We start from the raw sequence: 13,046 nt of genomic DNA on the forward strand, positions 1-13,046 counted from the left end.
AAGTAAACTTCAACAGCAACCAAAAGGAGACACTGTAGAAGAGTGTACTTTGCAGCCATAGCATGAAGATGAGTAAATAGTCAAAAAATAGTCAAAAGAAGAGAGGAACCCCAGACAGAGATTACAGACAGTAATGAACAAAAATTTAAGTAAAATGCTTAAGCAGAAACACTGCAAGACAAAACAAAAAAATCTCCATAATAATAATAAAAATATTCTCAGGTTTTTTACCTTTGGTTGGTGGAGGTTCTTCAACTTCGGTCTCAAAAGTGGGCACCCTTTCCTCTGCAGATTTTTAAAAAAGATTGTGCAACTTTAGAGAATTTGATTGATTTCACCAACAGGCATAAGATAAAAGATAAAATAACACATAAATCTCATCAAGACAACACAGACGACAGGCTATATTGTTGACAGACATAAGTATATGTTTAATGTTTAAGACATTTGATATACAAGATATATTTTTATCAACATGCCTATATGCTAAAGACAATATGCAGGAAAAAAAACCCAATGTTTTTTCAGCAGTGATATACCTCTTGCTGTTGGAGCCTCCATTTTTTTAGGCACAGGGACAGGTACTTTCTCTTTAGGAACTGCTTTCTTATGAGCTTCAGGAACTTCAGAAAAATGAGTAAGATAAGAAGGAAGATGAGAAAGAATGTTAAGGTGCAATATTTGTAATTGTCTACCACATCACAATGTGTTTTACCAAGTTAACACAAACATTTTTCATCGTACAAGATGGAATATGAGACAACCATTCATCACTGGATGCAGACATTACCCACAACACATCCAAACAAAAGAGTAAGACAACATAATTCCCTTGAAGATACATCACTCAAATAAGGAACTGGTTTATACCTTTAACTCCTGGAGCTTCCTTAGAGGCACCTGGAACCTTTGGTTCAGGGACAGCTCTCCTATGCTTCTCAGGCACTTTAAAAAATTACAATATATAGTTTTACAAGGAGGGATAGTATCACTGTAACATGCACACATTTCCTTAAAGTGAAAAGCCACAAAAGGACATAAACATATCTCAGCAACAGAATGCTCAGAGTGACAAAACAATCAATTAATGAAATAAATGTAATGGAAAGAAGGTATACCTTTAGTGGGTGGGGCTTCCTGTCTTTTAGGTACAGTTACCCTCTCCTCTATGCGGTAAGACTCTTCTTCTGACACTTAAAAAAGTAAAATAAAAAATACTTGAGTTTAAGTGTTTGGCATCTATTGTTGTCTTTATGGCCCTGGTAAGTAATGAAATATTTGTAAGACAAGAATAAGCAGTCTGCTTTACTAACAGACACCTCTGGTATTACAAAATCTACATTCAAACCACCCTGTTCCCTCTGAAGTCAATGGAAAAACTCTAAGCAACTTAAATGGAACTTAGATTAAGCTCTCATCTTGTATTTCTTTGGAATTTTAGAATGCTCAGTATTTGAAGGACTAGATCAATACTTTCCATTCCTTTGTCCACTAGGTCACTAATGTTGGAATTTGTTCACTTTGAGAAAGCTTCTCTTCCAAATACCAAGAAAATTCCTTGACTAAAGCTATCCCTTGAAAATATTTTTTATGGTGTCACTTGTAATGGAAAAGGAGTCAATCACTGTGCATTACCGTCCTTCACTGTTACCACCAACAAACTTTGAGGTGGAAAAAAATTTATTAATTTTATGATTAAATGGTCTGAGGCACCAGAGTGCACCATGATATTCTAAAGGACTTTTACTTCATTCAGGCCACCTGGTGGAAGAGGAACTTACAATAGAGAATATTTGTAATAAAAAGGCTGATAAAACTCAGTATCCAAGAGATACTTAATTTTTTCCACTATATCAAAACTACCATGCTTTTCAAAAGCAAATAATAGGAACCAGGGACTTTCTTATCATCAGAGTTCATAAGATATTAAACATATTCATATAGCAAGAATTTTTTCTTTACAAATATTTCTGGTACAAACAAAAATTTTTTTTTTTTTTTTGCATAGTATTCCTGAATTGTGGTCGTACCTTCGGAAATCTCTTCTCTGTGAAAGGAAATAGATACTTCCTCCACTTCTTCTTCAGCCCATTCTTCAACTGTTGTTTCTTTAAAGAAAATTATTAGTTTTAGTATTTTGGTGGATGGATGGATGAATGGAGTGAGGGAGAGACTAATGCATGAAGATGAAGACAGACTCAGAAGTTTTATATGTCACTGACACATATACATACAATACAGAAAGTGCTGTGCACACATATTTTTATGATTTATTCTTAATGATAAGTTTTGTCCATGCCCCATATACCCTATTCTGTGCTGTTCTATCTCTCAAATATATTTCACTGGTCAACTGTCAGTCCATCAGAATGCCTCAGCTTCCAAACTTCCCCATCACAACAGCTGAGGGGGAAGAAACAACAGCCAAAGAGTCAGAGGTTGCTCCTTGATCCAGCTACATGAAAGTAAGAAGGATAGGAATAAGATGAGAAGGGTAGGTCAAGAAGTGAAAGAAAAGTTTGGGATGTGCATATCTATGAACATGACTGTGTCATGGAAAACATCAACTTGCTCTGGGGTAGAAGGTTAACTTACATGAGAAAGAAATTAACACTGCATGTATCCATATGAATAGGTATTTGCATGTTCATAATTAGGATAGATCACTTCCATATCTGCTTTAAAAAACTAATTTACACTTTTTAATAGAATATGTAAATTGTCTTGGCTGGCTAGTTATTAATGGGATATAAAAAAAGTCAAAATGTTGATTTCAGCTATCTTGAAGCAGATATTTTGTACAAATATATTAATTAAAAGCAACTGATCTTAACCTTCTCTGAATATGAGAATGTGAACTAAAAGAGCAGGTGAGAAGCTAACACTGCAGAGGGAAATAGTACTGTTAACTGCAGCATTATAGAGCTCTTTATAGGGAGTATGACAAATGGATGGTTAAAGTCCTAATTAGCAAAGGATAATCTCAACACTATACATCCATACTTCTCACTATGCTTTCATGAAAGCCTTGTCCAAAGATCATTGTGGCAAAGTTTCCATTGACAATGGGGTGGGATCCTGGCATTCAATAGTGAAACCACAAATGGCACTCAGGGGGCTCTTAACTGCCTGCAAGTCTGAAAAACCTTCAACACAAAACTCAAACAACATAACACAGTTTGAGGTTTTTTTTGTACTTTGATCTCTACAACAGACTTGTAGAGAAAGCACAAGATTCTCAGTATTGTCGGTTTATAGTGTACCTTCAGGTGATGGAATTTCCTCTGGAATTGCAACAGACATTCTTTCTTCTGTAATAAGCACTCTTTCTTCAAAAGTAGCTTTCTTCTGCACTTCAGGTACTTTGAACAATAATAATATTAAATGTATATTTTTCTAATTCCATTTTGAAAGCAATTTTGCAAAGCTCTAAATCCAAGTTTCCAAAGAATTGCTTAAGTGCACTGAGCACATAACAGAGATTGGATATTCAGAAATTATATTTTTATAAGTATTGTACAACACATAGAACATACTGTAATGATTCACTGTCACTAAATCAGAAAAACAAAACTCACAGGTGAAGGACAAATAAATGACCAATAACAATACACAGCTGTCATGGTTTAACCAGGACAACAACATATAAACAGATGCTGAGAAACAGCATGTTTCATTCTACTAGTAAGCATACCTTTAGCTGGAGGAGCCTCAACTTTTTTAGGAACAGCAGGAGATACCTTTTCTTTAGGGATAGGTTTCTCGGGAACTGCAGGCACTTTAAAAAAGTGTTTAGTTTTAGGACCCATAAAGTGCAAAACTGGCAAAAGCATCACATAACAGATATGTTCAAAAAGTTTACACATGGACACAATTTGCTTACAAAACACAACAGCTGAGCATGCTGAGACAAACACAATGTTCTAAAGACTACAGTAAATGATATTAACATTAATAATATTGTACCTTTCATAGGTGGAGCTTCTCCTACTATAGGAACATGTGGTATTTTTGCTTCTGGAGCTATTTTCTTAGGTACTTCAGGCACTTCAGAGATATGAATTATAATAATAGTAAGTAACTAAAATTACAGGTGTTTTAAGACTGCATCTCTAGCAGTGTTATCCACAGAACTGACACAAAAGATACATAGCTAATGTAACTGAAGTACAACTAAAAGCAGATTCCCTTATAACGATCAAAACCAAAGCTGGATATAAACAAGATGCTTAGGATAACAAGAAAAGAATGGTATTTATTTAAGTATACCTTTAGGTGGTGGAGCTTCCTCTCTTTTTGGAGCAGCAATTTTTTTCTCTGGGGGAGCTGTCTTAGGCACCTCTGGCACTTCAAAAAGATAAAATGTAAGATAACTGAATTCTATATTTCAAAGATTTATTGGAGTATTACAGAATGTCATTAATATGTTTTTAAGAATACCAAGACACACAACATAACACATTCATACACGTAACACAGAAGGTAGGAGACAAGAGCAACATATTTGAAAAAGAAATAAAAATAAAATCAGTCTCTGGAAGCCTTATAAAGTGATTTAAGACTGATTACTTAACTGAAAGAGAGCTGCCTAAGTATGGCCTTAAAACCTGTTATAAATGCACAGAGTTGATACATAAAACAACAATTTAAAATACAAATATGTTTACGTACAGGCTAAAAAAAAATTAAAAGCTATTCAATGGGTACATGTACACTCCATCACTAAGTGCACCTTTAGCATGTGGAGGTTCTTCTTTGGGAACAGAAACATATGCTTTTTCTTCAGGCACAATTTTTTAGGCCCTTCAGAACTTTAAAGGTATTAAAATTTGTTTAAGAATCTCTGTAAGGCTTTTGAGTTTGTCTTAGATGAGAACAGACAAACAATATGAAACACAAAGACTACATTTATCTTATGCTTATATTGAGAAGTAAATAGTAGTTAGGAAAACAGAACAATAGTACAGGAATGGTTAAGGCCCACATCCAAGAGATGCTGTACCTTTTGCTGGGGGAGCCACCTCCTTTTTGGCAACAGCAACTTTCTTTTCTGGAACAGGTTTCTTAGGGACTTCAGGCACTTTGAAAACATTGTCAAAGTGAGAGAGCTTTAGTTTTTGGATCACCTACACAGATTTTAGTAATCCAAGTTTGCTTTATAGAACAGCATCTGAACAAAGAGCTGAGAACAGCAACACAATACAATATCCAGCCTTTTGGACATACAGTGGACTACATGGGAAAGACACTACAATACAGTATAAAATTTCAGTGTTAGCATTCCAAAACTATCACCCCTTATGGCACTCTATTGAAGTAAAAAAAAACAAACCTTACTCTTGTCTGCAAAAGTCACACAACGTGAGTAGAAACAACAATCACAAGGTTGTTAGGAAAGAGAAGGGACAAAGCTGAGACAAATGCAAGCTGTAAAGCAAGTTGTAGCACAAATGAAAAAGTGGAAGTATGGGGATACTGAAAAATCAAATAATGCATATAGAGATAATGAAATAATGCTAAAGCAAATGAAGTGTAAATTCATAAATATATTCAAGAAAAGGTGAAAAATAATATGATGAAAGAATTTTTTTGGTTTTATGTTTTGTTTTTTTTTTTTTGTTTTTGTTTGTTTGGTTGTTTTTTGTGTTTTTTGTTTGGTTTTTTTGTTGCTTTTTTACTACAGCAGTGGAAATACCTTTAGCTGGTGGAGCTTCTTTTTTAGAGACAGGAACAGGCTTTCTTTCTTCTGGGACATGCTTCTTCGGCATCTCAGGCACTTTAAAGAGACAGGTGGTGAGTATTTAAGAGAGAGTAAAAATTGTTGGTGCATCAGAGTAGGCTACTTTCATCATTCTGGATAACTAGACACTATATGTCAAAAACTACGCTGTTTTATCAAACAGATACAATAGGCTTATCTCAAAACAAGCTATTTGAAGAATTATTGAAGGCAGTGATAAAGAAGAATTAGATTTAGAAATGCAATAAGGCTTGAACGTTTGACAGTAGAGCCACAGAGATATGGAAAGATCTCATTACTTATGTGCTATTCTTTAGTAAAGAGTGGTACAGGCACATAAAGGGAAAGTTCTGAAAAATGGAGCACATGAGGATAGAAAGATTTCATTCACCTTCAATGTGAGGGATCTCGAGTTCTGTAGAAATTACTTGTTCCTCTTCAACTTCCTTATGTGCTACAATAGAAATTTTTAAGATACCAAATTTGGGGAGAGGAAATATCAATATCCATACTAAATCTGAAAAGCTTTTAAGAAGATATTATACGTATCCAGTACACAAAGATCACTGAAACACATATATAAGAAAATCTAATCCAGGAAAACAACAGTGTGTGCAAATCTTACAGTGAGTTTTGATTAACTACAGATTTAAATTGTTTTTAAAATCTTAAATATTGATTAGCCTCTCATTCTTAATTAATCTACCTTCAATTGGGTAAACAGCTTCAAAGAATCTTTCTTCAACTGTTGTCTCATGCTCAGTTGGCTCTTAAAAAAAAAACCACATTTAAATACTGTTAAGAGAGTTGAAATGTTGCAGTCTAAAGAAAACTGAGGCTACATAACACAGAGAACAAAAGGAAGCAGTGCATATTGAAAGACAAAGATACAATGTGTCTAAATATGTAATTTCACATACATAAAAATAGGTTAAAATAAAATCTAGTAGGATAGAAAGATTTTTTGGGTGCACAGAGTTTTGATTTTGTACATACCTGTGACATATGAATACTCTTCCTCTCTGTGGACAGAAACCGACATCTTTTCTTCTGAAACAGTCCATGTTTCTACTGTCGGTACTTTAAAGATAGGATTTTGGTTTAGTATTTTATATTCTAGATCCACATTACTGGCAGTCAGCATGTGAGTTCTTATCAAATCTGTATCTGTATTGCACATTTAAGTCTTAGAAGACATATTTAGACTGTCAGTATTTATATTGTAAAATACTGAACACAAAAATGCATAGAACATAATAAGTATTCAGTATCTGTTAAAGACAAATAACTCAAACATCTCTAACACAAAAAATTAAAATAAATGCATGCACAGGCTTTTGTAAATAGCATATTGGAAGAATTCCAAAGGCAGCTCTTTAAAGAAATTTTAGGGCACTATATTATTATATAACCATAGGCCAGCAAGCAGAACAGATGAAGAAAAAGCTAATAATTTTGCAATATCCTGTAGGCTGTTTAGACAAGAATCAAAAGGCTAGCAACAAACATGTTAACAACAGACTTTAAGAAGGATAAAAGCATGGTACACATACTATTTGAACACTGAGAGTATTCACAGCATGACTAGTACAACAGATCAAGGTACATACACATGGGCTCACATATTCACCAGAAGCACAAGAACACACAGGATGCTGGGGAAAATGTAAACTGCAGTTGCAAGATGCTGATCTTTACCTTCCTTTTTCATAACTTTTTCCTCAATGATCATTGGGGCAGGTTTTGGTGGCAGAACTTTCTTGGTAACTGTTGGCATTAAGGCATTAACAATTTGTTACTCAGTCATACATTTAGCAAAAAGATAAAAATAATTCTACAGCTATCTGGCAGTGATGTTGAAATAATAACAAACAAGACATACATAATCTAACTCAATAGCTAAGTCAGGCTCCCTGGAATCATGCAAAGCAACAGACAGAATGTGTTTCCTTCTTTTTATTGCTACTTTCCAAAGGGGCTGAGTAACTCAGAGCATTTAGTACACAGGTTGTATCCTGACATATACTGAATTGCAGCCCAACAGACTCCAACTGAAGAATGGGAAATGTGATACAAGAGGTGGTAGTTTGCAAGAAAATAAGGATACATCTTTATTTCATAACTGAACAATTAACAAAGATATACTGGAAGACAGGTCTAGATGGAAATCTGAGGAAGATGAGGATTTTGCGTCTTCACATACGACTGAAACATACCATTTCACCTAGTGCAATTTTGTACTCACTTCCTTTCTTAAAGAATTGGTAAATATCTACATTTAGCATTTTGCCCTATAATGCTTTTTCTCTTCCTTTTAAACAATTCAGAAGAATCTTTTATTGGAGGTTTCAAAGACTGAAAAATTGATCAGACCCATGTTGAATGAAGACAAAACATATGCAAATCAGCTAAGCAATAGCCACTACTTTCATGTAAACATGACATTAAGGTAATTAAACTATAGTTACCCTCAGCCCGTTTGACTTTTTCTTCTGCAACCCTCTGAGTGGTTATCTCCACTTTTTCATCAACAGGTTTCTTGACAACTGTAAGTGATTCAGATATATTTATTCCTTAAATCATCTTGTAAATTATTTTCCAGACACAAACCTGACAGAATTGGCTATTTACTTGTTTAGGATATTACAACATTTGCACATCCTGTGCATTGTTCTCTGCTTTGCTCACTGGTGGTGAACAGTAGCAGTAAAGGCACTTGTGAAACAGGTGATCAGGCCCACCTTTCCCTGAGAGATACTCAGAGATCTAAATGGAGGACACTTCTTGGATGTGCAGCATACACTGGCTCAAAAGCACCATCCATACCCAAAGCTAATATACAGTGAGCAGGAAAGACAGCTGAAGCCAGCAGCCCTTGGTTTTCTGCAGTCACCACTGCCACTGTTCATTCTCTCTCTTGAAAATATGAGATGGGAGAAGGGTGGCCATGAGCCTTGATGGTGCCACTGTCCTACATAAAGAGAATTCTTTCCTTTTCAAGGAAATGTGAATAACCACCACAGTTCAGCTTGAAGGAGATGCATGAAAGATCTTTATCTGCATGCTCCTGTTAGTTTTACAGGAAAGTCATACCTTTACGAACAATTACTTCTTTCTTTTCCTTCTTTTCAGCTGTAATTGCTGGTGGTTTTCGCTCAGGCATGGGCTTCTTAGGAATTTCAACCACTTTAAAAATAGTAACATTGTCTAATGATTAAAAATGTGTTGTCTAAAGTTATTAGTTATAACATAGTTATATGAAATTAGTTTATGAAATGAAAAACACACAGAGTTTTGGAGATCCAAATGTTGCAGTAAAATTTTCTGCTTATTTCCAAGTTTTATGGTTTCTCATCAGAGTCAAATTCTGTTCCTAAAGGCATTCGTGTTGCTACTACCTAGGGCAGTTAAAGCATGCAAGGAACTGCAAAATACAGCTATTAACATCACTCAATTGTGTGAAACATATAAGCTGAGTCAAATTTATCTAGAATACATGACAATGATAGAAGAAATATCCAAAACAACTAAATGACACATAACCTTACAAACTACTAACTCATACAAGGTTTTAAAGATGTCCCAATCTGTAAAGTCCATTTGCAACCAAATTATACTATATCAATTTCTATCTATACTTTGCTATACTAGAGTCCTTGTCTTATCATCAAATGCCAGTTAAAACTTGGCAGAATATTAAAGTTCAAGTTATTGCAACAACAAAAATTAATAATAATAAAAATATATATAAAAACATTAAAAAAATGCTGCCTAGATCAAAACTTTTGGGTCTTTATAATAAAGACGAGGAAAGGAAGAAATAAAATTCTATGATGATTAAAATACCTTCTTCATAAGTCACTTCTCTTTTCTCATAAGCTTCTTCCCATTCCTCTTCCCCTTCATCAATGCCTTCTTCCTTGACATAATAGTCATGGTCTTCCCCATAATCTTCTTCCCACTCTTCATAAGTTTCCCTGGGCTCTTCATATATTTCCTTCTTTTCTTCATGAATCTCTTCTCTCCTTGCCATGGATGTTATTTTCTCTGGCAGCACCTCAGGAACTTAAAAAACAATCATAAACTTATTTTTCATATCATAGCCTGGAATTTACCAGGTGTATTGGATGTTCACAGTTAATTAAATTATTTCACCCTCACAGACTATTTAAAGAATTTATTATTTTTTAAGCAGTCCTAACAGCTTGGATTTTAAATATGTATGTTTTTAACATAAACACAAAAATCAAACAGATTTGATTAATTTGAGGTAATTCAAACCAAATTGCCTTGTTTCCACAAGGTAATGTTCCTATTTTTAAAGAAGATTTTTTTAAAAAGTGATGGAAAGTTACCTTTAGGTGGTGGGACTACTTCAGGACCTTTTTCAACCACCTTTTTGGAGACTTTCTTTAGTGGAACCTTTTTTTCTGCTTAAAACCAAAATATTTTAAAATTCAAAAAACCACAAACAAAACAAACACCAAAAAACTGCCATAATAAATCATGCACAAACTGTTCAAATACTTCAAGTACTCTTACCTGGCTTTTTCTGCTCTGGTGGTGGAACAAGAGGCAGAAGAATAGGAATAGGGGCAGCTTGTAGGGAAAATGAAATAAATATTTAGAATAAAACATAAGTGTGATTTTTTTCTTGTAAATGAAGAAAAATTATAGTGCATTTGGAAAACAGACAGGATAATTTTATCACAGCTGAAGAAATAAGAGCACACACGATGCTCACTCTGACAGTTTGCTGCAGCTGGAAGAGTATCTTTTGAGAGGGATTTCCCGGTCTAACTTTATTTGAACCCTGGCCCTTTCCACCTTTATTTTTTTTTATTGCCATCACTCTCATCTTTGCTGATAGTAATTAATCTCAGTATCAAATCTTTACCCTTCTGCTGCCACTGCAAACACTTAGCAAATTATCCCGGAAATGAAACCAAGAACTTCTAAGGTTCATAGTGAACTACTGAATGTAACAGAAATACATGTAAAGTTTGTAGCCTGTAGACTAATACTAGAGCCTGGGGAGGGACCATTTGCAATAAACATACAATTGACTGTATGCCTTTAAAAGAATATTTGTATTTTATTTTCCTATTTTTTTTTTCCCTACAAAATTTAGTAATTCAGACAACTTGTTTAAAAGATACTTCTGTAGCAAATTGAAGAAAAGGTGAAAATGAAGAAAGATAAGAAGAGAAAAATCAAAATAAAAGAAAGATGGAGTGAACAAGAGACTGATGGTAAAACAAGATGGAAAGAACAAACTTTTTTTAAGAAAAAAGGTTTCATTCCTACCACTCCCTGTATATAGTTTTCACTTTCCACACAGCAAAACAAACCTATCCAAGCCACATTTTGCTCATATAATATTTGTATAGAGTCATTTAACTAGATCTTATCACTGGGCAGTCTAAGATTTATCTCAGGGGTTCCCCCTAGCCTGGTGCTTCAGTGCAGTTATGAAACAGCACTATGGAACAAATATGGTTTATTACCCTACCTTCTACTGGTTTTTGAGATGGGACTGCAACCTTGGCATCAGGAACATCTAGAAAATCAAAATGTTTAATTGAATTAATAAGAAAAAATAGATTTGAAAATGCTGTCCCCAAGAATAGTAATTCATGGTGCTTTCATCTTTCTCTCCTAGCACGCAAGGGTGGTAGCTTGCCCCTCAAGAATAAGCTAGCTGACTAATAGCTAATCAATTGCATTAATCTTTCAGTCTGGCCAGATTGTACACTGTTTTGTTTTATTTCCAGATATTTCTTGAATCATTTTGGAGCAGGCTCTTAAGAACATTTAGAAAAGAATATTATTTTTTGTATCATAAGGAGATTATTTCTACTCATTTTGCCTCCTTGGGTTTTTTTTCGGTTGTGCAAAGGACATCAAACCTATTCATTGGTACATCTTCATTGATATATTCTTCAGTCATTCAAAGCAACATAAACTGGATTTTAGAGAATACAGTTTCCCATATTGTACAAAATAAGGCCCCAGACATATTTATATTACAGATTTTGGAGTTATCACAGCATTCATTGTGACTATTTATGAGAATAAATATTTCCTCATATCCCTGGATGAGGAATATTTGTTCAGGATGCAGGTTTGACTTACTATAACCAAGAGGAATAGGTTTGAAAATAAAAAATAGAGCAGAGCACTGCATTAAATCTACGACAGCATATAGATACAATCTTGTGCCAGTCTTGCTCATGATCTTTACCTGGTGGCTTCAACTCCAGTTTGATTTCTGCAAAAGAATATTAGATTTCTTTTAGTACTTTTTTTTGCTTGCTTGTTTTTCCTCAGAATCATGCTTCAGACTCAGAAATTTGCAGATTACTATGATCACAAATTTGTTTAGTAAAATTGCTAACCTTTGGTTACCAGATAGAGCTCTGCAGTGCTTCTTGCTTCTCCTCTTGGTTCAAGACGAGCAATTACAGAATACACACCTGCAATAACCAAGAATGTCGATATTTTTATATCTTTATCATTAAAAAATAAAAGACAACAAAATCAGAGAGAAGATTGCACAAATACTCCATGTATTTTTACCTTCATCTTCTGCAGTTACATTGTGGATAGTCATATAATGACAGCGACCTTCATTTCTGAAGCTGTACTTTGGACTCTCTGTCAGTTCAGTGGGCCCTTTATACCATGTCACAATTGCATCATCAAAAGACACCTCGCACTCAAAGGTTGCAGACTGGTGTTCACTCACTACGATGTTCTGTATGCTCTTTGTGAACTGAATTGGTTCCGCTGTTTTTAAAAACAAAAAATATATCAATTGTTATGCACCACCAGGCTTATCTAATTCCTCCTCATTGTTTTCATAATAGCTAAATTATAATAAGAGACAGTAACAATAGATCTTGAAAAAGCAGAGTAATCTTCTATGACGATTTCTATGTAAGAATGAAGATTAGAAGATGTAAGGGTACAACTATAAGAAGATGGCTGTGCAGATAAATCATACAAGAGAAGACATTAAGGAAATGAAAGATAAAGAATAATTAAGAAAAAGAGGAAATCCAAGGAAAACGTAAGAGGATCAGAGAAACAGAAATGCAAACAAGTATGACTCAGACTGTCTGAGGGCCAGGGGACATTAGTAATGATGATTTAGCTAAAAATACTAAGTTACACAAGTATGCCACATACTGTTCAAAGAGAAAGGAGAGCAAAATTTCTTATTTAGTCCATTTCCAAGTTTGGGAATATCTCTTTAAGAAATTCCTTTTATTTTCATTTGTTCTGTTAAAGGAATATCCAGAAA

At 34.4% G+C, this 13,046-nt stretch overlaps 1 protein-coding gene across 1 annotated transcript in view; it reads right to left on the reverse strand.

Moving 5' to 3' along the window:
* The window catches only part of TTN (titin), a 240,899-nt gene that overhangs the window by 140,714 nt on the left and 87,139 nt on the right, over positions 1–13,046 (reverse strand). Inside the window, exons 104-127 of the mRNA XM_051623291.1 lie at positions 12,320–12,529; positions 12,139–12,216; positions 11,985–12,011; positions 11,253–11,300; positions 10,283–10,339; positions 10,096–10,173; positions 9,587–9,805; positions 8,834–8,926; positions 8,209–8,286; positions 7,439–7,507; positions 6,737–6,820; positions 6,447–6,509; positions 6,132–6,194; positions 5,696–5,776; positions 5,003–5,080; positions 4,270–4,347; positions 3,967–4,047; positions 3,695–3,778; positions 3,264–3,362; positions 2,031–2,108; positions 1,119–1,193; positions 871–945; positions 540–623; positions 232–285 (exon numbers count right to left, since the gene is read on the reverse strand). Of these exons, the coding sequence (XP_051479251.1) occupies positions 232–285; positions 540–623; positions 871–945; positions 1,119–1,193; positions 2,031–2,108; positions 3,264–3,362; positions 3,695–3,778; positions 3,967–4,047; positions 4,270–4,347; positions 5,003–5,080; positions 5,696–5,776; positions 6,132–6,194; positions 6,447–6,509; positions 6,737–6,820; positions 7,439–7,507; positions 8,209–8,286; positions 8,834–8,926; positions 9,587–9,805; positions 10,096–10,173; positions 10,283–10,339; positions 11,253–11,300; positions 11,985–12,011; positions 12,139–12,216; positions 12,320–12,529 (2,034 nt within the window). The remainder of the gene's footprint in view (positions 1–231; positions 286–539; positions 624–870; positions 946–1,118; positions 1,194–2,030; positions 2,109–3,263; positions 3,363–3,694; positions 3,779–3,966; positions 4,048–4,269; positions 4,348–5,002; positions 5,081–5,695; positions 5,777–6,131; positions 6,195–6,446; positions 6,510–6,736; positions 6,821–7,438; positions 7,508–8,208; positions 8,287–8,833; positions 8,927–9,586; positions 9,806–10,095; positions 10,174–10,282; positions 10,340–11,252; positions 11,301–11,984; positions 12,012–12,138; positions 12,217–12,319; positions 12,530–13,046) is intronic.

Source organism: Apus apus, chromosome 6, assembly GCF_020740795.1.
Source record: "Apus apus isolate bApuApu2 chromosome 6, bApuApu2.pri.cur, whole genome shotgun sequence".
NCBI classification, from domain to species: Eukaryota; Metazoa; Chordata; class Aves; order Apodiformes; family Apodidae; genus Apus; species Apus apus.